Source organism: Colletotrichum paranaense (assembly GCF_030867605.1).
Source record: "Colletotrichum paranaense strain IMI 384185 chromosome Unknown Scaffold_1.1, whole genome shotgun sequence".
Lineage (NCBI taxonomy): Eukaryota > Fungi > Ascomycota > Sordariomycetes > Glomerellales > Glomerellaceae > Colletotrichum > Colletotrichum paranaense.
Genome location: NW_026848959.1, coordinates 4,943,800 through 4,968,394, shown reverse-complemented (window position 1 = coordinate 4,968,394; position 24,595 = coordinate 4,943,800). Strand labels below are relative to the sequence as shown.

Here is a 24,595-nt window from a genome sequence, read left to right as displayed (position 1 = left end):
CGGCCTCGGGGCATGTAGAAATTGCAGTGAAGGCTGGTAATTCGCGATGAAAATGTTCGCATGTGCAGAGCAGAGGAGGGAACGGTTGTCAATTGCACCTACGGCGTAAGGCACCTACTTGTGAAGTTTCGATTTTTAGTGTCGGAAAACATGGCGATGGAGGCATTTTGGTCCCTAGGAGATGGAAAAATGCTCAAGATATGACAAGCGACACATCGAGCGAAATACTCACTGAGTTGTACTCCTGCATGGTCAGGATAGCTTCAACGATGAGGTAAACAAGCAACTTCAAGAATAGCAGAGACAGCTCTTCGTATCACATCAAGAACGTCGTATGTGTATGGCATCAACGTCAATTTCATTAGAGAGTATCGACTCCATCCGTCCACCGCCATCGTACCAGAAGACAAACCCTACTTATCCATCACCAACCCATGTCCTAGGGCGTCTCAACGAGATCCTTCAAGCAGGAAATCAGAGCCAAATGCCCTCATCCATGAACCGCCCAGATATGCGAAAGCTCTCTCTCCTTCCCCAAGGCTGAGGCCAGACAGTCCACGACTTGACTCTTCACTTCCATTGACGCGCCACCTCCGAAAGACCACTCACTTCAGCGAGCGGGTGCCAAATCGACGAAATCTCGTATTCGTCGCCTGAAATCAAGAAAAGTTTGGCGCAAATAAACAAGAGCCGAGAAAGAAAGATTCGATAAAAAGAAAAAAGTGACGAAGACGGCGGCACTGTAAATGTCCTCAGTCGATTATGGGAGCTGAGACCGGTGTACCGTTCTGTCAATCCATCAATGCAAAGATCCATACGCTCTCTCCTCTTTTTTGGTTTCCAACACTCGAATCGAAAATGGGAAAAAGTCGGATGCCCTCGCTTCCCGATGCTGATGTAAGAGAGATCATCTCCCAAGGTGCCTCTCCCGATATGTGTACTCGAACAAGAAAACTGAATTAGGTGTATATCGGCGTGCGGGGCTTTTGCGTATTCGTGTGCCCGAACCCGTCCACTGCCATCCGGATGCGACTTTCGTCATGCGAATGGGTATACAATGCTGATCGTAGAAGACTGGAAAATAGTTGCTCTGAGAAGCACATGATGCTGGTAATGATATTCGTGGGTCTCGTGACCTTTTGCGGTTGTGTTTTTTCAATGTGATCCGTATGGGTCATCATCCTGCTCTGCATGGTAGTTAAACGTGCCGTTCTTAACGGACGTGTGTAGTTGTGTCTGGATTCGTTACTGTCCCTGTCCCATGGGGAAAGGTGCCGGTTGTCCAGATTGCTGGAGTTGCATGGCCTTCTGCTGAGCGATTCGGGCCGCATCAGCTTCGGCCGCGGCAGCCGCTGCCTTTTTCGCAGCGAGAGTAGCCTTTCTTTTGTTTACAGCGCCCTGCATGCTGCCATTGAGCCATCGTTCTAGAGAAATTGTTAGTGGACTGTGACATCAGTGATGGGGTTGCGCAAAGCGTACTTTTCATCGAGGCCGACATCTTCTCCGACTTGGTCATGGTCGAGTAATCCTTCTCCTCCCCTTCAGCCTGGCTAGGCGGGGCCGATGACTTGGCCGAGGTAGGTGCAGACACTGGCGCTGGTCGAGGGGTCGACAGGTTGTACTCGCTGACGTCGGTCGATGTTTGGCGCGGCGAGGCTGGGGGTTTGATGCTCCATCTGGAACCATTGTTGATCAATTTGAATGACACCATCATCCGGGGCTGAGGGGACTCGGCTGCATCGAGAGTCGCGGCGAAACGGTGTATATCAGCGAGAATATGTTCGCCCAGCGTTTCTTTGGGTGCGAGCTCCGGTGCGCTTTGCTTTCTGTTGATGCGAATGATGCGAGCCTTCTTAGGCTGGGGCTCGGCCTCCACTTCTTCCTCGTCGACTTCCTCCTCGTCCTGCCAATTTCGCTGTCGCTTCTTCTGACGCAGTCCGTAGGTAGATCCGGCGTCCGAGATAGTGGCCATCGATGATGCCGAGGTAGGGCGAGATTCGTCGGTTGTTTCGGGTGCAACAACAGCAACATGGCCGTTGCTCTTTCGCTGCGCTGCGCGACCTCTCTTGGGGGTCGGCTTCTCGGGCTCCTCTGGCTCTTCCTCGACAATGGCGGCCGACTTTGGTTGTCTGCCACGCTTGCGCTTGGGAGGCTGTACCTGCTCTGGCTCCGGCGGCGGGGCGATGGCCTCTTCTTCGGGAGCAGGCGAATTCGGCTCCGAGACCACCACGGCAGACTTCCTACCCCTCGGCCCTCTCTTCTTGGGGCCGGGCTTGGCAGGCGAAACTGTTTGCGGCTCGGGCTCAGGCTCCTCTTCGGGATCTTGAGCTGAAGCCGCCTTTTCTGCGGCGGCGGCCCTACCGCGCTTCTTCGGGCCCGGCTTGTTGCTTCCCGGAGTTGCTGCACGGTGGTCGTCCTGTAACACGCCGTCAAACAACTTCGGGGGGTTGCGAGTCCTCTTGCCAGAGACGATGACTCCGTCGCCCTCGGCAGCCTTGGCGCTTGCTTGCGGCTGACTTCGGAGTTGGCGGACACCTTCGCCTCCACCACCCTTCTGAGCGCCGGGATCTTGGTTGCCCACTTTATTGGGGTGAGGATCGTACTCAAAGTGATACGTGGCGGCCATGATTCTGTCTTGCAAGCGTTGCTCGAGAATTCCGGCGTCTTTCTCCTTGATCGTGGCTCGGGAGCCCTGCACCTCAAACTCCTTTTCGATGTATGAGTCTACCTTGGCAAAGGCGTTCAAGTCGGCAGTCTTCTTTTCGTAGGCAGCATCCTGAATGGCGCGACGCTGGGCATTTTCTTGATCATCTACGACCCTGCTACACTCTTTGTACTCCTCTTGATAGGCAAGGAGGCACTCATTGGCCTGAGCCAGAAGGTCCCAGAGCTCCTCTTGGGGGAGGTCCTCGGAGTCCTTTAGGAAGGCTAGAAATTCGGCAGGATCCCTAAGCTTTTTGAACCTGTACTGTTTTCTGAAGCGTTGCTTCGGCATCAAAGCTGGTGTGCTGGTCCCAGTCGCGGCTGAGGGCACAACAGGCGACCCTTGGCGGGGCGTAAGTGCGGGAGTCGGGGCAGCCGAGTTGTAAGCGGACCCTTGGGAAAGTTGCTGGCCTTGGCTGTCGGGTGCGAGATCCTCATCGTGATCGGCGTCCCGCTCAGTGTCGTCAACTTCGCCGTCTGCATCGGCATTGGCACCGTCTTCTGCGTCTGCTTCAGCACCCTGGCCATGGGTGTTCGCATTGGCATTCTCGGGCGTCTCGTCAGCGATCTCTCGCTCGCCGGAAGTTTCAGCGGCGTCGGCATTTGAGGTGGGCGCAGATGCCTCGACAGCGACCGGGTAGATGGAGTGGGTGACATATTCGCCATCAACGTAAGGTGTCAGGTGGGACCACGGATAGCGCTTCTTTTTCGCCTCAGGAGCGGCGGGTTGGGGTTGCGGGGATGCTGCTTTGGGTTCGGGAACAGCAACGGGTTCAGGAGCAGCAACATCGTCCTGCATTTCTGCATCGGGTTCCTCTGCAACGTCAACGTCCATCTCGTCTTGAGGCCGGGACAAGTCCTCGGACTGAGTCGTGAATGACATAGAGACGTCGACATCTTGTGAAGGGGCGGTGGGCTGTGTATTTAACGGCTCCTCTTGAGGCGGAAGCTTATTTTCGGTCGCTTGGATATGACCATTTACCTTTGTGTCTTCTGTTGACACATCGGCGATAGACTCTCGTGGTTCTTCAGTCGGCTGTGCGACGTTGACATGGTCGATGTTGTTGGTGGCGTTGAAAATCTGAGCAACGGCTGGTGCGGAATTTTCCTGAGTACCGGAGACAACAGCAGAGTCGGCGTTGACTGCCGGCTCAGCCATCTCCGGCAGAGCCGTTCTCTGCGGTAAACTTTCAGTAGGCCGCACGGGAGAACTGGCCTCTCTCTTGGGCTGGATAGAATAATCTTCGACAAAGTCGCCATGATGAACTGTTGTCGCCCCGGTGTCTGGGTGCGGGCCAGTGTTTCCGATAATGGTGACTTGATTGACGCGGATGGGCTGGGGGTGAGCGATGATAGGGCCCGCTACCTCATCCGCGGCGGTAACAATGTCGCCGGGAACGGTTTGTGCTTGGCTCTGGCTCAATTGACTCTCATCCTGCTTGATGATCTGATGGCCAATGGGAGATGCCAGTTGAAGTATTACCTGAGTCTTGCGTTGGATGGGCGACGAGAGCTGGTCATGGTTTTCTGGAAGGGAGGCGTGACCGGAAATGTCCTTGTCATTGTCATCATGGTCAGATGCATCATCAGAGCTGATGAGGTCAGAAGAATCGCCCACCACTTCAATAGTATCCTTGACAATATCCTCGTCTGATTGCTGAGAGTAGAAGGATTGTTGTTCGACGACGTTCTTCCGGGCCGGAGTCCGACGACGAGCGGCGGTAATACTGGCGACGGAAAATTCTCTCGAGTTGGCGCGGCGCTTTTGTGCTGTGGGCGTGTAGTACTCCTCGTCGACAACTTCACTGTCAGCCCGCTTCTTACGGGTAGCAGTGCGAGGCGCCGGGATTGCAATCTCGGGCAGCTCATCCTCAAAGTCTGCGGCGGAGTAGTCGATTTTCGCACGCTTTCTCAAAGTGTGAGGGCCCTTGCGGTAGGTCTCGTCTTCTTCATCTGCGGGCCCGTCAAAGCCACTGGTGCGAGATCTCTTTCTAAGAGCCTTGCCAGGGCCAGGACCGGATCCGCCCGTACTGGGAGATGAGCGGACACTGAAGGGGTTATTCATGGGAATGGGCTTTGCGTTGCGGCGATTTTGAGGTGCCGTCTGAGGAGTGCGAGAGGCAGCAATGGGAGGAGAGCGCGTCATGATGCTCGAGTTTGACTCGCCGCCTGCGCTGGTATCAGACTGGATGCTGGAAGTGGGAAGAGTTTTCCGGCGATTCGGACGGCCACCGCGAGAGCGCTGGTCCATAGCTGTCAGAGCAGCGGTTGTGTGATGGTGCAGTCCAAGTAAGAACAGGTGAAGAGGTGACCTGGCTTACGGAGACGGATGTGTAGATGATTTGGGGGTAGAAGGGGAGCCGCAATAAGATGGCGGAGAAAGCCGAGAAGTCATTCAATGAGACGGGAGACGACTACTCTGAATATTGATGTGATGTGAATGAAGAGCTAATGAACCCTTGTCTCGTCGTAGATTTAACGGATGGCAGTAAGAGGCTGTCGGTAGGGGGAGGGAGGTTGAATGTGAAGGTGCTGGCGAAAAAAACCGGGTTTGATGCAAGTAAGTGGTGATGTGGTGGTTTGACTTGACTTGGACCACCCGACTGAGAGCTGAGAGTGAGAGCCAAAGGTTGTGTGAGTGGTGAGTGGTGAGTGTGAGTGAGCGAGACCGAAAGAGACCTGAGCTGAGAGAAACGGGCCTTGCTGTTGCCAATACCAAATAAGACGTCAAATTTGAGAGCAGACAGGACGGGTCTGCGCGATAGCTAGAGCAAACAAAAATACGCTCTGGAGAAAGCTAAAGAGCCAAAGAAAATAGCGACGATATTTTCAAGAGGGCAAAGAAGTCGTGAGGGTAAGATATCTGAGGTGGAAAAGGTGGTGATTTGTGCTGTTGGTGGCCCCTTCCTGTCTTGTTGCTGAGATGGCTCCTTCCCGTCTTCACTTTGACTTGCATTTCTCAATTTTGCCTTGCCAGCCGGGGCCCTGTCCACGTCTGCGTCCACACACGTCCACCTGTTGCTCTTGCTGGCCTGGCTCAGGCTGGCTGCCACTTCCTTCCGTTCCGTTACTGGCTGGCAGGGGCCGGGAGAGAGAAAGGGAAGGCACGACTGGGCCCCTTTGGAACGCTCCTGCACTGGCATTGGCTGTTAGTCCTTCCGAGCCAGCCACGCCTGGACCACAAGGCAATGGGAAGGAAGGAAGGAAGGAAGAAAAAACGGTACGTGGGTACAAGGGCCCAAGGGGGAAGGGACTCGGGAATGGGATACGTACTACGTACCTACCTCTGGCTGACTTTCACCCCAAGTTCCCGTCTCGTCAAGCATCCCAGGACCTATGATGGGAGCTGGAGGAAATCCCTTTAGTGGCCCGACCTCCCTACAGCTTGTCACTATGGGCGAATCTACAGCAGGCTCACCCCCATAGCCACTGATCAAGTCCCCTAAAAGCCCGCTGTAAGCCTTGACAGACCAAGAACGAGAGAACCCAGCCCGGCCAGATGGCGACTTCAGACGGGGACCCACAAGACACGCTTTTTTCATTTCCGACTGGGGATGGGCGTTCACTCAGGGCCAATGAGATGACACGCTTCTCGTCCACTCCGGATACGGACTAGCGCATCCCTTCTCTCCGCTTGATGCATGTCCCGTCCCTGGTGAATGTGATGCATGTCTCCAGCAGCTGTCGCCAATAGGTGTGGTGCTGTGCGGCGTGCCTGCGCTGGTGCATCAGACTCCCCCGTTTGGTTCACAGTCGGAGAACATGAGGTGAATGTTCAACTGCATCTTGGTCAACATCAATAACCGCCCGTCATCATTCGAGCAGTGAGCTGGTGTCTCTCCGTTACACCCACCAATATCGCCTTGATCGCTTCGGCCTGGCCCGTCGGACTTGGAACCCCACGCTATAATCATTGCTCCTTCCATTCGAGCTGTTGTTTCACGGTGTCCTGATACCTAGCGCCGCCTGACTAAGCTTGCCGAGCATCCCTTTTGGAGCTACCTAACCGCCCTCAAAGTGTTGCACCTTGTAGCTAGTGACGTCTGCCCCGCAACATCACCAACACCACAATCCTCCCATCGCCCAATATGGCTTCCAAGAAGACAAAGCCCGCCGCTGCTGGCGACGACATTGACGACCTCTTTGATGGAATTGGCGACAATGTTGCCCCCCCTAAGAAGTCGCTCGAGAAGAAGCCCAAGCCTACCACCGCCGCCTCCAAGGCTATGGCCGATAACGACATCCTGGCCGAGCTCGAAAAGGACCTCGAGCAACCCTCCCGTCCGCATACGCCGCGTCTTAAGGAGACGGCAGCGAAGGGAATCCCCAAACGCTCTGCGACCCCCACCACCGACGACAAGTCGACTGCCCCCCGCAAGTCTACCGACAGCGCACGATCTCTCCGCGCGAGCTTCACCCCCAGTGCCACAAGCTCCGACCTGCAAGAACCCGAGAAGAGGCCTGCCGAACAGCTTGCCACTGCCTCCTCATCAGCTGCTTCTCCCGAAGCCGCGCCCGCTGCGGCTGCTGGAGGTGGTTGGTGGGGTGGCATCTTCAACACGGCCACTGCCGCCATGAAGCAGGCCGAGGCTGCTGTGAAGGAGATTCAGAAGAACGAGGAAGCCAAGAAATGGGCCGAACAAGTTCGTGGAAACGTTGGTGGCCTCAGGGCCCTTGGTAAGTTCACAAGCTGGTTTTGCCATCTCCTAAACGCAACCCACGCGCGTTGGTATAGAGGGAACAAGTAGGTTTTAACACTACCTTTACAGGAGACAACCTTCGCCAGCAAGCTCTTCCGACATTCACGAATATCCTCCACACCATTGCCCCTCCCATCAGTTCTCACGAGAGACTCCTCATTCACATCGCCCACGATATGGTCGGGTACCCTTCCCTCGATCCATTGATCTACGGCACCTTCTCCCGCGTCATGTCCCAGGTGGAGGGCGGCGAGTTAATGGTCATTCAGCGAGGCCAAGAAACCCACAGCCGCAGATACTCCAATGACAGTGGCGCGGGCTGGAGAGACGGTCCTTGGTGGAGACAATCCGACTCCCCGCGTGACCTGGGTCTGATTAAGGGTCTGACCGAGGGCACCAAGCTCTGCCGTGCTGGAGCCGAGGGTTACGCCAGCGAGTACTTTGCAGCCCACGGCGGTGTCGAGCAGGCTCGGCTACGTGCGACTGAGCCGGTGAGCGAGGACAACCCGGTCCGCAGCTCCGACCTCTTCCTTGCCATCCAGGCTGTGGGTACCACGGCCGACTCGGGTCTCTTTGCCAGTACGTCGGCTGTGGAGAAGGAGAAGGAGACTTCGGCCGTGGCCGAACAGGATGAGGCAGATGAGATGGTTTGCTTCGCCGTCTTCTGCCTCGACCCCGTCCACGAGATTGAGTACTCGGCCATCAGCCAGTCCATCCCGGCCAAGTGGATCCGCTGGTTGGACGCCGCCAACCCGCTGACTCCTGCCAGCGGTGATGATGGCCAGGAGGGCTCTCTGGGTCAATCCATCCCGGATGAGATTCGTGAAATTGTCGAGGGCGGTGGTGTCGACCCCCGCGAGTGGGTCGCCGAGTGGATCGAAGAGCTGTTGAGTCTGGCTGTGGGTGTCGTGGCACAGAGGTATGTTGCCAGAAGAATGGGTGTTGGTGAGGGAGGCATTGGAAAGGGCAAGAGGCGCATGGACGAACTCGTTCAGGATGGTGGTGGCGAGGCTGCCCGGGCTGGTCTTATCTAAGCCAGCATCGGATAGCAGTGACTGTATGAATTTATCTAGGTGTTCGGATATACCGTTTTCTTTATCAACATTATTGAAGAATCATTATCATTATACAAATGGCACCACTAGTGTTCACGTTCTTGCCTCTTTGTGTGCCGAATGCTTCAATCGTACGCCAAATGTGTTCTTGGGTCACCAACAGTCTGACGTCAATATCTGCTTCAATGTGCCGTATGGTTGATGGTCATCGGATAAAACCATTGATGAGAAAGCCAATAGATACGTATGTTCATTTGCAACGCTGTAGCCTCATGAAGAACGTGCTAAGCTCAGACACCTAAGATATTCGCACTGTCGACACCGCGTTGACTCCCGACATTGTTGAAATGACTCCTATACAATACTTGGCAACCAGCATCATATACATTGGCCAATAGAATCTCATTTTGCATCAGTCAAAGTATTGAAGTCTATGGCTTTGAAGTTGGTCACCAAGACCGACTTACACGGGCGCGGAACGCACCCGGCACCAGCTGTCCTACGAGCCCGGCACCTCCCCCGAGTCCCCACATTGGATGGGTGCGTACTACATAATCTGAAGGCTGCAACGTAAGATTTGAGAAGAAAATTTCCTTCCCTCCGTATCCTTCACTTGATCAAACTCACCGGCCGAACACCACATTTTGCAAAGACAGGCAGCGCAACAAAAGCAAACGGCTCAAGTGAGTCAAACAGGGGTGCTCTCGAACTTCTACGAGAATGGGCATTATATTTTGCCTCCCTGTGCTCTGTTGCGGTGTCCATCGCGTCAAAGCATGAAAGTGGTGTGAAGCCAAACGAAACAGGAAGGATAGCTTTAATCATCCTTACCTACCTTACAGCAGCGTCTACCCAGTCACTTGGATTATTCACGAGTCTTCGCTTCGGCGAGGGTCTCCTTCTTGTGCCGCGTTTTGCGGTACACTCTGGAGAGGACTGGAAATACACTATTTATGAGCGGTGAAAATCGAGGGGTGAAGGGGCGTTTACGTCTTTTTCCCTCTCGATTTTTGCCGAGCTGCAAGAAAAACAGGACCATCATAGTCCATGCCCATCTTTTTTCCTACATGGGCGAGGCTCCAGGCGTACCGACAGATTTAATTGTGACTTTTTTGTTTTGCATGATTCGAATTGAGAGCATTGCCGGGTCAAAGTGCTACTTGCCATCCACGTCCATGTTGCCCAAATGACTTGGATGGCTCCAAAGTACTGAATGTCCCAGCAAAGTACCTGCACCACACCCTCAATCAAGCCTCTCAGTCAACAAGACGAGCTCATCAGTGCATTCCTAACGTTGGGAAGAATCATGGATTCGAGCAAAAAGGTCACATTCACACCGGCCGAGTCCCGGTCGTCTCCGGTGTTTTCCTCCACCCTTTCGGGCCACCGACATGCAATGGAAGTTGCACCTCCCCCACCTCACGCACTTACTCAAGTTGCTGTCACCATTCACCACAAAGAAAGGCCTGACGTCACTTGGCAGTCAGCGCTCACAAGCGGCAGGACGGCAACGCCATCAAGCCGCTCTTTCCTCTCCTCCTCTAAGATACCTCGATACCTCACGTTACCCCCCTTTTTCCCGAACGTGAGGTACGTAGCTGTTCTTTAGCGTTTCTGTGCCAAGGAAAATGTACATATTGAAATCCAAAGTGGACGGCGACGTCGACATCTTATCACGACTTCCCGTCTCTGCTGCTTGCATGTGCTTCTCATCAGACCATCTCGACTCCCATTCAAACACACTCATAAGCCTGACTGTGCAAAGCTTCAGGTCTGGGTTCTACGTATTTTTACCCTCACTCGAGTTCATCATCATTCGATGCCACCCAGAATCATCGTGAACCCTCTTCGGAATATCATCACCACCCGCCGCTCCCGTTTACCCCGTCTATCTTACACCATGGCTCCCACAAAGGACCGCAAGGAGTCCAAGTTCTCCCACCTGCCTCTGAGCACCAGCGGCCCCATCAGCTGCGCCGTCACGGGCAGCGCGCTGCTCAATACACCTTATCTCAACAAGGGAACAGCCTTCCCTGATGACGAGCGCCGCGAGTTCAACCTGACCGGTCTGCTTCCCCAGAGCATTCATTCCCTCGAACAGCAGCTGCACCGCGCCTATGAGCAGTACAAAAGCCGCCAAGATGACCTGGCCAAGAATACCTTTTTGACGTCGCTGAAAGAGCAGAATGAGGTCTTGTACTATCGGGTATGTATTTGAATGTTACCATGTGTTGAAGCATTAGTGACCTGAGACTGGTGCGTAGTTGCTGCAAGAGCATCTTCCGGAAATGTTCAGCATTGTGTACACGCCAACCGAGGGAGATGCGATTCAGAACTTTTCAAGACTGTTCAGAAGACCTGACGGCTGTTTTTTGAACATTAATGATGTAGATCGAGTCTATCACGACCTCGCCCAATGGGGGCGACCAGAGGATATCGACTACATTGTGGTTACCGGCATGTACCCCGTCCCCGCCTATGCCACCTTGTCTTCCGGATATGTTATGCCCGAATGATTCGCTGACTAGCTACACCAGATGGAGAAGAGATCCTGGGTATCGGAGACCAGGGTGTCGGTGGTGTTTTGATCTCCGTGGCGAAGCTCGTCCTCACAACCCTGTGCGCTGGTGTTCATCCCAATCGAACACTGCCTGTGGTGCTCGACTGCGGCACTGATAACGAGGAGCTCTTGAACGATGATCTGTATCTGGGACTCAGACAGAAGCGTGTGCGGGGACACAAGTATGATCGCTTCGTTGACGAGTTCGTCAAGGCTGCCAGGAGGCTGTATCCTCGCGCTTACATCCACTTCGAGGACTTTGGTCTCACCAATGGTAAGTATGGTGGTTCTGTTTGAATGGGGACCCCTGCTGATATGCGATGGATTACTAGCCAGAAGAATTTTGGATCAATATCGCCCCCATATCCCGTGCTTTAACGACGATGTGCAGGGAACGGGATGCGTCACTTTGGCGGCAATCACGGCTGCTCTACACGTCAGTAAGCAGAAGCTCACTGACCTGCGCCTGGTCATCTTTGGTGCTGGCTCAGCTGGTGTCGGAATTGCGGACCAGGTCAGAGACGCCATTGCCGCCGAAGGAAACATGAGTAAGGAGGATGCTTCCAAGCAGATCTGGTGCGTATATACCCGCAAACCTTACAAACTGCACCATTCCGGCTAATAGAGATACAGGTTGATCGACAAGCCCGGTCTTTTGACCACAGATAGCGAGGTATCCGCCGCCCAAAAGGGCTTCGCCAAGGACCCTTCAGACTGGAAGGACAAGGACGCGTCTCTCCTTTCGGTCATTCAGAGTGTCAAGCCCAATGTCCTCATCGGGACTTCGACCAAGCCCAAGGCTTTTACGGAAGAAATCGTCCGCGCCATGGCAGACGGCGTTGAGCGGCCCATCATCCTCCCTCTCTCCAACCCAACTCGTCTCCATGAGGCCGTTCCGGAGGACATCTACAAATGGACTGACGGCAAGGCTCTCGTCGCGACAGGTTCCCCTTTCAAACCGGTCAAGGGCCCCTGGGGCGAAGGCGGGAAAGAGATTGAGATTGAAGTCGCGGAGTGCAACAACTCTGTCGTCTTCCCAGGTATCGGCCTCGGCTCCGTGCTCTGCCGGGCGAGCCTGGTGACGGACAAGATGCTCGTTGCGGCTGTGGAGGGCGTCGCGTCGCTCAGCCCCGCGCTCAAAGACCAGACGGCGCCGTTGCTGCCGGGTGTAGATGTCGTCCGGGACGTGAGTGTGAGAGTCGCGCGGGCGGTGATCAAGGCGGCCGTCAAGGAGGGTGTGGCGACGGAGGAGGGGATCCCGGAGGGGGACGAGGACTTGGACGAGTGGATCCGGGAGCAGATGTGGTCGCCCGAGTATCGCCCGCTCAAGCTTGTTGAATACAGTGAGGCGAGTCGGGAGGCTAAGGGTGAGATGAAGGTTGCTGGGAGCTTTAGCAGAGTCGGGAGCTGGTAGATACCGTCATTCAGTTCACACGTGAGTGTCCGAAGACGGCAAAAGGCAAAAGTACATGCAACACCGGGCATTCGCCGGTCGTCTCCGACCCGACTACTACTCCGGCCCTCACTGGTTTATCGATGGGAGAGCGGACGGGATCCCGAGTTCTCCAGTGGGTGTGGTCGCATGTGTTATCTTGCCGGAGTGGTGATGCTGAAGTTGGGTGGAGGTTGGTGGTGAGGCTCTGGAGAAGGGCCTCAGGCCTCATTGGGGTCATTTGAGGAACGGACGCAGAACAACTATTTTTTAATACTGATTTAGATACTAGATAATTGCCTGAACAGATTCGTGTAGAAAACCGCGCGGAATTATGTTGTGGTGTTGTTTGGTGAATTAACTTGGTCTTTAATTCTTGCTTTTCAAATGCGTACAAAGTAGCGATAATTGCGTTCATTCTTAGGACTCAACATAACGGTATACGATGTTTCTGGTCCGGCATGGAGAAAAAAAGCACTCGACTGAGACAATCATCTAGTCATGCTTTAGTCTGGACTCTGGTGATATCTGATAAGCTCCATCGCTGGGACTTTCCGTTAAAATTCACATTCAATAATAGCAATGTGAGGTAGTGAGATAGGGGAAGGCCGTTCCCACGATAGCTACACGATGAAGAAGCCTACGGATCAATAGTATCAAGCACCCCAACGGATATTCCGACTCGGTATATATTCATGCCACATGGACCTATAGATTGACCTTAACTCATGCTCCTAGTCTGCGTTACAGGGTATTCGAGCGCCACCCAATGGTCTTGATGCAGTCTCAATTTTCGAGTCAGCTCTCCAGCCACGCCTCAGTGGACAAAGACTCATGAGCTCAATCAATAGTCTCGGCCTCGTCCAATTACATATGCGAGATTGATGATTGCGAAGTATCAGCATGGGTCTCGGCTTTGAGTAAGAAGCTCTTGAGCCGTGAGTACCTAGACTCTCAACAGTTGTGGTCATACATCAACACCAGGAAATTGAGAGACTGGGTCATGGAGGATTTATCATCGAGGTTTTTACTTTTTTATTTCTACTCAACAACGCACTCATTGCTGCGACACATCAACCTTTGTCCACCAAAACTCCGACTCCTTCCTCGCCCAAGTATCGGCACACAACCGCGCCGGAACCCCCGCCTCGCCCCCAATAAGCTCCTTATTCTCCTCCGCAAACACCAACGCCTTGGGATCCTCCGCCACGTACCGCTCCCACGTGGGCCTCTCCGGCGCGCTCTCGCCCCGCACGGCATTCGGATCGCCCGCCACGATGAAGCTGGCGAGGTACGCGTTCAGCGTCAAGCACAGCTCCTTTTGCGTCGGCGAGATTTTCGTTTTCGCGGGCTCGCAAGCCTCGTAGTACATGTTCTCGCCGTGGCGCGCGCGGTCGAGGAGGGAGCTCTCGAGGCCCCATTGGTAGAGGTAGACGGGGAGCGCCGGGTCCGCGCGGGAGGCGAGGTCAGCTGTTTGGCGGACGGGCGCGACGTAGGCGTATTGGCCGTAGGCGATTTCGAGGCGGCGGTATTGCGCACCTGTGCCGTCGAGGGATTCCTTGTAGGGTGAGGTTGGGATGATAAGAGGGTCCGGGTAGAGTTTGTCAATGGTCTCGACGTCCTCTTTGGAGAGCAGGGGAAGCAGGTCGGCAAAGAAGGAGGTGAATTCGTCAGATTTGGAAACCTTTTTGGAGATGTAGATGGAGCCTTCGTTGCGGTTGAAGCCCGTCATGATGGGGACTTTGCGCCACTTGTTGAGGCGCCAGGATTCCATTGGCGGGCGGGGGATGATGTCGCCGTCGACGACGGGCTGGAAGGCCCAGCGGAGAGATGGGTTGTACTTGTCAAAGACTGCGATTTGTGCCTTTTGGACGACCTCGGTGGGCGCTGCGCGGAGGTAGGCAAAGGTCTCGGCGGCGGAGAGGTCTGGCGGGCAGCCTGTCTCTGCGAGGAAGTCTGCGAACTGGGCCTCGTGAATGGGGGCGCTGTAGGGGCGGACTGCGCGGGATGTTGGGGCGCCGGACTCGAGGATGACTTTGTGGAAGAGGGGTGGGTTGTATTGGCCTTCGTCGTTGATGAGGATGTGGCCGATCTGGGATTGTTTGTCAGACTTGAGTCTTCTCTTTCATGGTAGAAAGGAAGGTCACTGTGAGGACTTACAGAGTGTGCTCCGGCGGAGATGCCAAAGAGGGTGACGTTGTTGGGGTCTCCGCCGAACGCCGTGATGTTGTCGCGAACCCACTCGAGGAGAATGAGTTGATCTTTTAAACCGAGATTCACAGAACCCTCCTCGAAACTCTTAGTGGATGGTAGGAAACCGAGAGCTCCAATTCGATAGTTGAAGGAAACTGCAATAAAAGCCTGTCCCGAGTTGGCCAGGAACGAAGCCGTGTTGTGCATCATGGCGGTGCCTCTGTTGAATGCGCCGCCGTGGATGTACACGGCAACGGGCAGCAGTGTCTCATTTCGAGACGACGAGACGGGCCGGAAGACGTTGGCGGTTAAGCAGTCCTCGCTGTACTCAAACGCTGGACCGCCTGGGAAGAGTTGCTTGCCCGGTGCGACGGGACCCCATTTCGAGGCGTCGATTTCCTTTGTTGAGGGTTGGACTTTGACCGGTGCGCGGAACCTGCGATCTCCTGTTGGCGGGAGCGCATACGGAATACCCTTGAAGGCTTCGACTGGCCGGGGGAGACTATCTGACACGACTGTGCCGATGACGGTTCCCTGGGTGAGTTTCACTGAGGGACGGGCATCTTGAATTGTTGAACCCATTGTGAATGTCTCTTGGAGTTTTGACTCTGCTTTGACGGTGTGTAAAGACAAGTGATTGAGTTGAGTTGGGCTGAAGAGTCTCAAGTCGCAATTCACAACTCACAACCGGGGTGCATCCCACGAAGCTCTTATCGATAATCGGCGGTTGCTCGTACCGGCTTGCCGATGAGTTGCAGTTGACTTTAACACACCCTCTTTCTCGGACAAGGTCCGGACAGTGAATGACCTGACTAGTAATACTCCGTAGTTATCGAATGGTGCTTGGCGCCGTGGCGGGAAAGGCTTGATTAGGCGTTAAATGATTGTGAGAACGACTCAAAGAGGCTATTGATACCGGGGCTTTCCCGCGGGGACGAAACGGCCGATTTCGGCGAGACGTGCTTTCGGGCACAGATCTGGGCGCCGGACTCCCCCTTTCGACTTTCGACAAGTTGAATAGAGTCAACAAATGTCCCCCGTTCCCGGCTTATCAGCCCCCGTCCGACTTGTGCTATCGGACGGGCCCCGACTCATGGGACCCCCCCGGCACGACTTCCCCGCGATAGCCAACTGCCATTGTTTCCTAGTGTACCCAGCTGAATTCCTAGTCTTGCGGATAACGTCGCCCGTAAAATGTGGTTCTATATGGATCTGGGTTCAGATAAGACGTCCCATTGACGGACTCCTGGGCCTCCGCGTTATCATACCTATCTACCTAGTTGTTTACCCCGGACTGGGTAGCGTGGCGTGGTCAGGGTTGTCGAGATAATGACCAATTGGCAATGAGACATTAAAGGAGTTATCCCTCTCGTCAGAGAGACGGGAAACCCTTGGAAAAGTAGTAGGGAGGCTTCATCTTTGAATCTCCTTCTTCTCAGGATCACCACCCTCACCTTGTTCAAGTCTTTGTTTTCGAAGTTCCCCGCCTACATCGACAACAATGACCGAGAAAGTGTCCAAAGACATCAAGGTCGCCGAGGATGGCCTCGAGCCGACAAAGTCCTTCACGGCGGGCGAGGTCGCGCACCTCGACGAGTCCGAGGCCTTTCTCCAGGAGAATAATATCACAGAAGAGTATCTTGCCGAGCTCGTCAACGACAAGGAGAAGAACCGTCGCCTGGTCCGCAAGATTGACCTCATGATCCTCCCTCTCCTGGCCGGCACCTACGTCTTGCAGTACATTGACAAGCAGGCGCTGTCCTACGCCGCCGTCTTTGATCTCTTTTCCAGCACGAGCGTCACGCAGACCGAGTACTCGTGGTTTGCGAGTATCTTTTACCTGGCCTACCTGGTCGCTGAGTACCCATGGGTCTACATTGCGCAGAAGACGCGTATGGGCAAGGTGGTGGCGGGATGTGTTCTGTCGTGGGGTTCGGTGTTGATGATCACGGCTGCGTGCTCCAACTTCCCGGGACTTGCAGCGTGCCGTTTCCTCCTTGGAGTCTTTGAGGCCCCTATCACAACGTGCTTCATGATGATGGTTTCCATGTGGTAAGTCTCGACATCTGGCCCCCTAGGTATGTCGACATTGTCCTAACGCGTGCACCAAGGTACGTGCGATCGGAACAGCCCATGCGAGCAGGACTCTTCTACTGCTGCAACGGTGTCGGCAGCATGCTCGGCGGCGTTCTTAGCTACGGCATCGGTCAAATCGACTCTTTCCCCGTCTGGAAGGCCGTCTTCCTCATCTGCGGCGGCATCACCGTTGTATGGGGCGGCCTGCTCCTCGTCTTCCTCCCAGACAGCATCTTGAGCGCCAAGAGATTCTCCCTCGAGGAGCGAGCCCTCCTCGTCGGCCGCGCGCGTCTCGCAAAGACGGGTGTCCTTAACAAGACCATCAAGTGGTACCAAGTCAAGGAGGCCTGCCTCGACCCCCAGGTCTGGCTGCTGACGCTCTTCGTCCTGCTCAACGAGGTCATCAACGGCGGCGTGGCCAACTTTGGCAAGCTCATCATCAAGGGGCTCGTCACTGACCCGCTGTTGACCACGGCGTTGGGAATCCCGCAGGGCGCCTTCCAGGTCTTTTGGATTCTCACGGGTGCCTACACTGCATCCAAGTTCCGTAACCAGCGCACGACCGTCATGGCGGTGTGGCTCATCCCCACCATTATCGGCTGCTGCATGATCTGGAAGCTGGATAGAACGCACTACAAGGTCGGCGTCCTGTTTGGCTACTACATGATTGGCTGCTACGTCGCTTCCCTGGTCCTGGCCCTGCAGATGCCGGCAACGAACCTCGGAGGATACACCAAGCGTATCACGGCGTCGGCCATTGTCTTCACGGCGTACTGCGTGGGTAACATTATTGGGCCTCATGCGTTTTTGGCCAAGGAGGCGCCGCTGTACGCGACTGGGTGCAAGCTTATCCTCGCGTGCTCGGCTTCGCAGGTGGCTATCGCTGTTGGGTTGCGGATGCTGCTCATTCGCCGCAACAAGCAGAGAGACGCTGCTGCGGCGGCTGCTGGTATCTCGCCTGATGCTGAGCACGATGATGAGGGAGTTGACTTGACTGACAAGGAGGTGAGTTTCCCGAGCTTCTGTGACCCGCAAGAGACTTTGATAACTAACATGTGGACAGAATCCCAACTTCCGTTATGTATTATAAGATGTTTTAGAGCGGGACCTGTTTTAAAGATGACTATAGACAAGAATCTGTTTAGAGCGACAATTATGAGACCATGTTGATTCTGAGAATCGAAATTGAACTGTGAAGCATAGTAGAACGTAGCCCGAGATTGCCCACAGAAAGCCGAAGATGCGGCTGGGTATCAGACACGGAAAACCCTCTAGGTAGATCGGAGCATCTATAGCTTTGTCATCCTTGATAGCTCGTCCCCTACTTATTTCGTCAGTGGAACCTGGACAATGTGACTCAATCATAGATCATTAGGACGGGCGTCCGCTAAGTCGCAGCTATCGGATACAATACTAAGTCAGTCGTCTCTCTCAAGGCCACAGTGCACAGTCTCGGAGGGATTCGCAGCGGAAAACTTGGGGATGGAATCATATTCGTATTGACAGTCTGGCAGCTGCGCCTAGACGTGTGAGACCCGTATCTGTACCATGACGAACACCTTAACGGCCACGGCTTTTTCAAGGCCTGCATCAATCTGCGGCACGGAGGCTATCATAGTAGCCCCAGAATCCTCGACCATGGGAGACCATCAAGGGTGGCACGAGAATCCTTCGCTAGCCGGGGCGTGGGAGAGGAGCAAAGATATTGCATCGGGAGCGAAGGGGGTGAGGGCGAGTGGTCACTGGGGACTTTTGTGGTAGTTTGTCTTGATCTCGAACGCGGAAAATCTCATTTTGTTGGGTAGTCGTGAACCATTCCTATGCCATTTTCCTCTCCGCAGAGAGCCGGACGCCTCGAATTGGCGATATACCATGCAACCAACTCTAGATCCATGATGTCGACCGACCAGACCGAACGACTAGACCCTTTTGACAAGTCAGCCCAACCGTCCGACTGTTGTAAACAGCCCTTTTGCGAGCCGTACAATAAAACTCCCGACGTACCATCCTTCCCCCCGAGGTCGCATCCTTTCAGCGTTTAGCGCTGGCCGGACCAGACAGCCTTGACGAGGCCATCGCGCTGGGCCAGACGGTTGAAGGCATCGTCGCTCTCGCCCATCGCACGAACGAAACCGGAGAGGGCGTAGACGTGGTTCTCGCCGGGGACGGCGCGGCCGTTCTCGTCAACCTTGGCGACGGAGATCTGGACGGAGGCGTGGTCCTTGGCCTTGATAATGCGGTTGGTGGCGCTGCACTTGCGCGGAACGTAGCTATTCGACGAGGAAAAAACAAGAGGTTAGCATGAGACTCTCGATATCGAATTTTTGGTGTAGTCGCGCTTTTCCCGCGAAAGCTTCCTCCTCTCGATTTCGTCTCGCGCGGGAATATCGTGGGATGGTTCGGTATGGGGAGGGGGATTTCTCACAGATCGACGATCTCGCCCTTGTCGTTCTCCATTGCTGCGGCTTGCGTTCGGGGTTGACTAGAAGCAAGTAGGTGGTGGTTTGCGTGGATGTTGTCGTTCGCGGGGTCGAGATGCGGGAGAGCTGTGGTAGACTGACTGCCTTCTTTTTTCGAAATTTCGTGTGGGCGGGCCGAAGCGGCAGGAAAGGGTTGAGATCACGTGGATCTAGCGACCACTGCTTACCTCATACTGGAGATAAGATAAGGAACATGTCATCGCCAAAGTGGAAAGAACGGTCTGTGCTTCGATGACCAGGGTGCTCCTTCTGACCCCTGCTGGAGATGTCTTACGGTACGTACCCACAACCGTCTACCTTAGGCCTGGAACTCGGGCCCCTCCACTCCACGCTTCCTACTGCTGCTGCTGCGTGTTGGCGGGTGCTTTGTTGATGTTCAAAGTCGACGGCGTGAATTCCATCTAAACTGCCACCGCCACTCGAATACGCCCCTCTCTCCCTCCACCGGTCCGTCTGACCTCGCAAGGGAACAACTGATGCCTCCGTCATCTGTATAACACAAGCGATTGTTTTCTCTCGCCAGCACACCCACGAACCGTTCAATCTGCTGCGAGTCGCATCAAAAACATGCGCTTTGCGCATCACGACGGGTTTGCCGAGATTCACGATGGGGTCGCCGTTTCGAAGCACCCGTCATGACGCCTATAAACTCTCCTCTTCACCGATCTTGCCATCCCTTGACCAGATCAAGTCTCAATTCCCCAAGCAGCCACCCATACGAAGCCCCATAGCTGCCAATTCCACACCAACACATGCGAGCCATCACTTCGCCAATCCTTCGAGCTTCCTTCGCCGGGAACAACCTGCGATTGACTCGACGACGCCATGTAGAGATGAACCTGCGCCACATCGACCACAAGAAGAGGAGGAGGTCACAGTGATATCCATTGCGAACGTACCCAGACCGAAACGCAAGAGGGGCGTCAAAGTTCTTGAGAAAAAGGCGTTCCAACCGCCTTCACCCTCCAAACCGATCAAAGATGCGTCTGCCAGTCCACCAGGGAAGAAGTATGCGAACCCCAAGAAACCAGCTGCAAAGTCTGAGAAAAAATCCAAGACTACAAAGCCCAAGGCAGCAACAAAGAAGGGTGGTGTTCAGAGTCGCCACTTTGCGAAGCCCAAGGCTGGACGCAAAGAGGATTCACCTTTACCACCACCAGAAACAGAGCAGGATGCCAATGAGCCATTGGAGCTCGAGGCGGCATTAAGACGTCGTGTGGACTGGACACCGCCGCCAGCCGACAATGGCATGGCTTCAGGATCGAAATTTTCCCAGGCCATCGACCTCCTATCCTCGACTGTGAAAAGCCCAGGCCGTGCCGCGTCGAAGGAAACATTTGACAATCTTTTCGAAAAGTTTGGTCGGCCGGACGAGGAATTGAAGAGACCCTCGGCTGAGCCGTCCGATGGCGACAGACCGGTGTTGAAGAAGAGGAAGTTGATCGAGACAGTGCCCATCAACGAATCGTCAAAAATGGGGCCACCTCAGAAGGGGCCCTTGAAAGTAAAAGCACCGAGGAAGAAGCCACGTACACTCACCGAACTGGCCACGGCAGCCTATGCAGTTCCAGATGCTACAGGATATGAGCAGCCGTCTGCGGCTCCAGTCGAGAGTGTCGAGGACGGAGAAGAGACTGCCAAACCAAAAGGAAAGAAGAGGACATCCAAAGCAAAGAAACCGAAAAAGGCTCCTCCACCTGAACCCATTCTGTTGTCACCAACTGCAGCACTCAGACAAGCTGCGAAGCAAGATTACGTTTTCGGGACTTCGAGCCAGCTGGCACGTGAACACTCGCCTACTTTCCTCAGGGATCTCCAGTCTGCGCTGCAGGCATCAAATTCAAAGAGAGAAGATCATTTCGTGACTCCGATCAACAGCGACGAAGTTGAACCAGAACCCAAGCAAAAGCTTTGGGACGTAGGTGCGAGAGATGAGGATGGCAGGCTGCTGGATCTGGAAGTCATCAATCTTGCCGACACTCCACAAACAGCACCGCACGTTGCAGATGGCCTCAATCCTTTTGGTTATGCTGGAATCGATCAAACAATGGCGGCCCCGCCACCTCATATGCCGTCAGATGTCTCTTTCCCGGATATCGAAGACCTTCTGGCAAGAGACATGGCAATCGACTTGCCGCCACATCCTATTGTTTCTACACAAGAGAAAGTGAATGCGCCATTGCCGGCTCACATGTTGTCGGACATGTCCTTTCCAGATATTGACGATCTTCTGGGAAAAGAGACCGATCAGGATGGCAAGCCTCAGACTCAGAAACAAGCATTACCCTCTTCGCCGCCTCCTAGGTCAGTCGAAATCACATCTCAGTCAGTCGAAGTGCTGTTGGTCTCTTCTGGTTCTGGACCAAACCATGTGGAAAAAGCTAGCACTCTGCCACCACTGGAGTCACCGCCAGTACAAGCCTCTAAAGCGTCCAAGCCTGTAGCGACGGAGGATACGGCCCCAGAGATAGCGAAACCAGACTTTAGTCTCTACACTGACAACCAACTTGCGCGAGAGATTTCGTCATACGGATTCAAACCAGTTAAGCGAAGGCAAGCCATGCTTGCACTTCTAGACCAGTGCTGGGTGGGCAAGCAAAGGACTGCCCTTTCATCGCTTCCCACGAACCGCCCCATCACGACCACGTCCCAGGCGCAAGCTGCTGCCAAATCACAGAAACCAGCAACCGCCGTTTCTCCCAAGAGGCCGCGTGGTCGTCCGCGGAAGACCAGCCTAGTTGAAGCTGAAGCTGAAGTTGAAATGCCTTCCAGTGAGCCGCCACCGTCCGCTCAGCCGCCACCACCTTCTCCCAAACGAGGCCGTGGTCGACCGAGGAAGAATGCCGAGTTGACGACAGCTACTCCCTCGACGGCCAGTAAGAAGGGCAAGTCGGAAGCAACGTCTGGCGCATCAAAAGAGCCGAAAACATCTAGGAAGGCGGCCTCGGCAGTGGCATCACCGCCTCGGAAGAAAACGAAAGTGACAAAGGTCATCGAGATCCCAGATTCGGAATCAGAAGGGCCGCTTTCCTTGTCACCATCGCCATGCTCTTCACCTGAGCCGACTTTCTCACCAGCCCCCGAGGAAGCTTCAGTGTCAATTGGCGACGATACAGAAATATCACTCGCAGCGTCCCAAAGCCAGCGATCGGAAGTCTTGTTCGCGCGTATCACTGAAGCTGTGACCTCGTCGCCTCCAACGACAGACCCCAAGAACCCGTCCTTCCACGAGATGATGCTAATGTATGATCCGATTGTGCTTGAAGATCTTGCTGGTTGGCTCAACACCGGACAGCTATCCCGGGTCGGGTATGACGGTGAAGTCTCGCCGACGGAAGTGAAGCAGTGGTGTGAGTCAAAGAGCGTTTGCTGTCTGTGGCGCGAGAGCTTGCGAGGAAAGGAGCGGAAGCGGTACTGATTCGGCGCCTATGTTATGCATTTACGATACCCATTGAATAGTCTTGCATTGGTTAGACACGGTCGTCACAATAAGCTTCCTGGTGTTGATTGAGATGATCCCCTGTCGCCGTCTCGTCAACAACCTTCATAGCACATGATTATTCTTCATTCAAGATAAATTCGATTGAGAGACGTTGATGTTCGAAATGATATTCCCCGAAGAAGATGACATGTGCGGTTAGGCCGCACTGTCTGGCGTTGTAAGTGTTGATGAGAGTTAGCAGTAGGGCGCGGTCACAGGGCGCACACCGAACCTCGGCAAAAACGTCAACCCCCGCCGGGTCGGTGATCTTTGTCCCAGACACCTCATGACCTTCGACTCGAGCTGATCGACTGTCACCACCAGGTTCCCAATGCCTTCGTTATCACCATTATCCCATCCAGGTAGACTCTCTTCATTAAGAAACTCATTGAAACAATCAATTCGATACCCAAACTTCTCATTGCACTCATTTTCACGTTCAATTGCGACGCGCATTTCGAGCAGGGATCTCCAGCCAAACACGTCACTCATAGCAACGCCTGTTTCACGCACCGTCCGACAACAAGCGGGCGCATCAAATATCATCATCATGTCACAGCAACGTTCATCTTCTTCATCGCCGCCTAAGCGCGAAAGAGAGGTTATGGAGCCTCGGCCCAGTGCGAGGTGAGTTCCGCTCATAATTAGACATGCAGGCTCGGTGTCAGCTCACACAGCCCGGCCCATAGCATCTTGCTCCTCTCACCGACAAACCAGGTCCTTCTGCTGCACCGGGTGAAGACGTCCACATCCTTCGCATCGGCACATGTATTCCCCGGCGGGAATCTCGATCCATTTCACGATGGAGAGATCCCGCCAAGTGATGCCCGTGAAAGGCATGAGGACGGCCACGCGTATCGGCTAGGTGCCATCCGTGAGTGCTTTGAGGAGACGGGCATCCTCCTCGCCACTCGGAAGGGCTCTGATGACAAGTCTACTCTCGTCAACGTTCCCACGGCGGAAAGAGAGAAGGCTCGCAAGCAGATTCATAGCGGCAAGTTGCGCTTTAGCGAATGGGTCGACAGCGTGGGCGGCGTCCCCGACGTTGGTAAGTAACGAACCATTTACGTCAAGCGCTTTCATCGCAAGACGACGCAAAAGATTCAGTATCACTCACGCTTCCAAACAGGACGCCTCATTCCCTTCACCAGATGGGTAACGCCCACCAACGTGCCCAAACGCTTCACAACGCAAATGTACATTTACATGCTCCCGCACTCGGCCTCAACCGGCGCCGACGCCGCCGAGAACGAAATCATCGTGCCGACCCCGGACGGCGGCGTAGAGCACACGGCTGCCAAGTTCGACGACGCGTGGACCTGGCTCTACCGCGCCGACAAGGGCGAGATCATCCTCTTCCCGCCGCAGTATTACCTCCTGTACCTGGTCTCACAGTTCTGCAAGGCCGCGGCACCGTCCCCGGCGCCCGGCAAGGGCCATGGCGACGCGTACTTTGCGTCGCAGAGGCGGGGCCTGCTGGATTTCCTTCACAGAGCGCCTACCGCCGTTACCGAAGCGGGTCGGAAGCAGCCTTCGTCTGAGATTCCGTGGGCGCACAAGGTGATGAGCCCGCATAACTTGTTCATTCGCGAGGGGGATGATCGTATCGTGCTCGGGCTTGATAAGCCTGGTCCCGAGCTCAAGGGGTCGGGCCGCGGAGGCGATTGGGAGAGGGTTGTGTTGGTCAAGTTCACGAGGGACGGTCCGCGCAAGGTCGAGGTGAGGGGTCGCGAGGAGGTGTTGAGGGAGGAGAAGGAGGCTAAGAGGGCTAGGGAGGCGGAGGAGGAGAGCGAGGGGAGATATAAGCTTTGAAGCTGTGGTCGTCGTCGTCGTCGTCGTCGTCGTCGACGGTCGATGATCGTAGAGCCTAGAGGTACTGGTTAGTTGCTGAATGAGAAGCTGTTCCCTAACCTGG

General features: G+C 54.7%; 10 protein-coding genes across 10 annotated transcripts; 7 read left to right on the top strand and 3 right to left on the bottom strand.

The window, feature by feature from the left end:
- Positions 1-334: 334 nt before the first annotated feature.
- Positions 335-544, top strand: CPAR01_01722 (uncharacterized protein; the record flags this gene model as incomplete). The annotated part of the gene is made up of 1 exon (XM_060486011.1): positions 335-544. One exon carries the CDS (start codon positions 335-337, stop codon positions 542-544), a length of 210 nt encoding a protein of 69 aa, XP_060356868.1.
- A 701-nt stretch (positions 545-1,245) lies between these two features.
- Positions 1,246-4,954, bottom strand: CPAR01_01721 (uncharacterized protein; the record flags this gene model as incomplete). The annotated part of the gene is made up of 2 exons (XM_060486010.1): positions 1,246-1,424; positions 1,480-4,954. 2 exons carry the CDS (start codon positions 4,952-4,954, stop codon positions 1,246-1,248), a joined length of 3,654 nt encoding a protein of 1,217 aa, XP_060356867.1.
- Positions 4,955-6,791: 1,837 nt separating this feature from the next.
- CPAR01_01720 (uncharacterized protein) lies at positions 6,792-8,437 on the top strand (the record flags this gene model as incomplete). Its single annotated transcript, XM_060486009.1, has 2 exons — positions 6,792-7,380; positions 7,473-8,437. 2 exons carry the CDS (start codon positions 6,792-6,794, stop codon positions 8,435-8,437), a joined length of 1,554 nt encoding a protein of 517 aa, XP_060356866.1.
- Positions 8,438-9,411: 974 nt separating this feature from the next.
- CPAR01_01719 (uncharacterized protein) lies at positions 9,412-9,648 on the top strand (the record flags this gene model as incomplete). The annotated part of the gene is made up of 1 exon (XM_060486008.1): positions 9,412-9,648. The coding sequence occupies one exon, from the start codon at positions 9,412-9,414 to the stop codon at positions 9,646-9,648; it is 237 nt and encodes a 78-aa protein (XP_060356865.1).
- Positions 9,649-10,277: 629 nt separating this feature from the next.
- Positions 10,278-12,432, top strand: CPAR01_01718 (malic enzyme; the record flags this gene model as incomplete). The annotated part of the gene is made up of 5 exons (XM_060486007.1): positions 10,278-10,664; positions 10,723-10,825; positions 10,996-11,292; positions 11,351-11,594; positions 11,652-12,432. 5 exons carry the CDS (start codon positions 10,278-10,280, stop codon positions 12,430-12,432), a joined length of 1,812 nt encoding a protein of 603 aa, XP_060356864.1.
- A 1,075-nt stretch (positions 12,433-13,507) lies between these two features.
- Positions 13,508-15,225, bottom strand: CPAR01_01717 (carboxylesterase; the record flags this gene model as incomplete). The annotated part of the gene is made up of 2 exons (XM_060486006.1): positions 13,508-14,542; positions 14,611-15,225. The coding sequence occupies 2 exons, from the start codon at positions 15,223-15,225 to the stop codon at positions 13,508-13,510; spliced, it is 1,650 nt and encodes a 549-aa protein (XP_060356863.1).
- A 919-nt stretch (positions 15,226-16,144) lies between these two features.
- On the top strand, positions 16,145-17,809 carry CPAR01_01716 (major facilitator superfamily transporter; the record flags this gene model as incomplete). Its single annotated transcript, XM_060486005.1, has 3 exons — positions 16,145-16,695; positions 16,755-17,724; positions 17,783-17,809. 3 exons carry the CDS (start codon positions 16,145-16,147, stop codon positions 17,807-17,809), a joined length of 1,548 nt encoding a protein of 515 aa, XP_060356862.1.
- Positions 17,810-18,757: 948 nt separating this feature from the next.
- On the bottom strand, positions 18,758-19,176 carry CPAR01_01715 (40S ribosomal protein S21; the record flags this gene model as incomplete). Its single annotated transcript, XM_060486004.1, has 2 exons — positions 18,758-18,989; positions 19,145-19,176. The coding sequence occupies 2 exons, from the start codon at positions 19,174-19,176 to the stop codon at positions 18,758-18,760; spliced, it is 264 nt and encodes an 87-aa protein (XP_060356861.1).
- Positions 19,177-19,806: 630 nt separating this feature from the next.
- Positions 19,807-22,617, top strand: CPAR01_01714 (AT hook domain-containing protein; the record flags this gene model as incomplete). The annotated part of the gene is made up of 1 exon (XM_060486003.1): positions 19,807-22,617. The coding sequence occupies one exon, from the start codon at positions 19,807-19,809 to the stop codon at positions 22,615-22,617; it is 2,811 nt and encodes a 936-aa protein (XP_060356860.1).
- Positions 22,618-23,230: 613 nt separating this feature from the next.
- CPAR01_01713 (NUDIX domain-containing protein) lies at positions 23,231-24,492 on the top strand (the record flags this gene model as incomplete). The annotated part of the gene is made up of 3 exons (XM_060486002.1): positions 23,231-23,307; positions 23,370-23,728; positions 23,810-24,492. The coding sequence occupies 3 exons, from the start codon at positions 23,231-23,233 to the stop codon at positions 24,490-24,492; spliced, it is 1,119 nt and encodes a 372-aa protein (XP_060356859.1).
- Between the last annotated feature and the right edge of the window lie 103 nt (positions 24,493-24,595).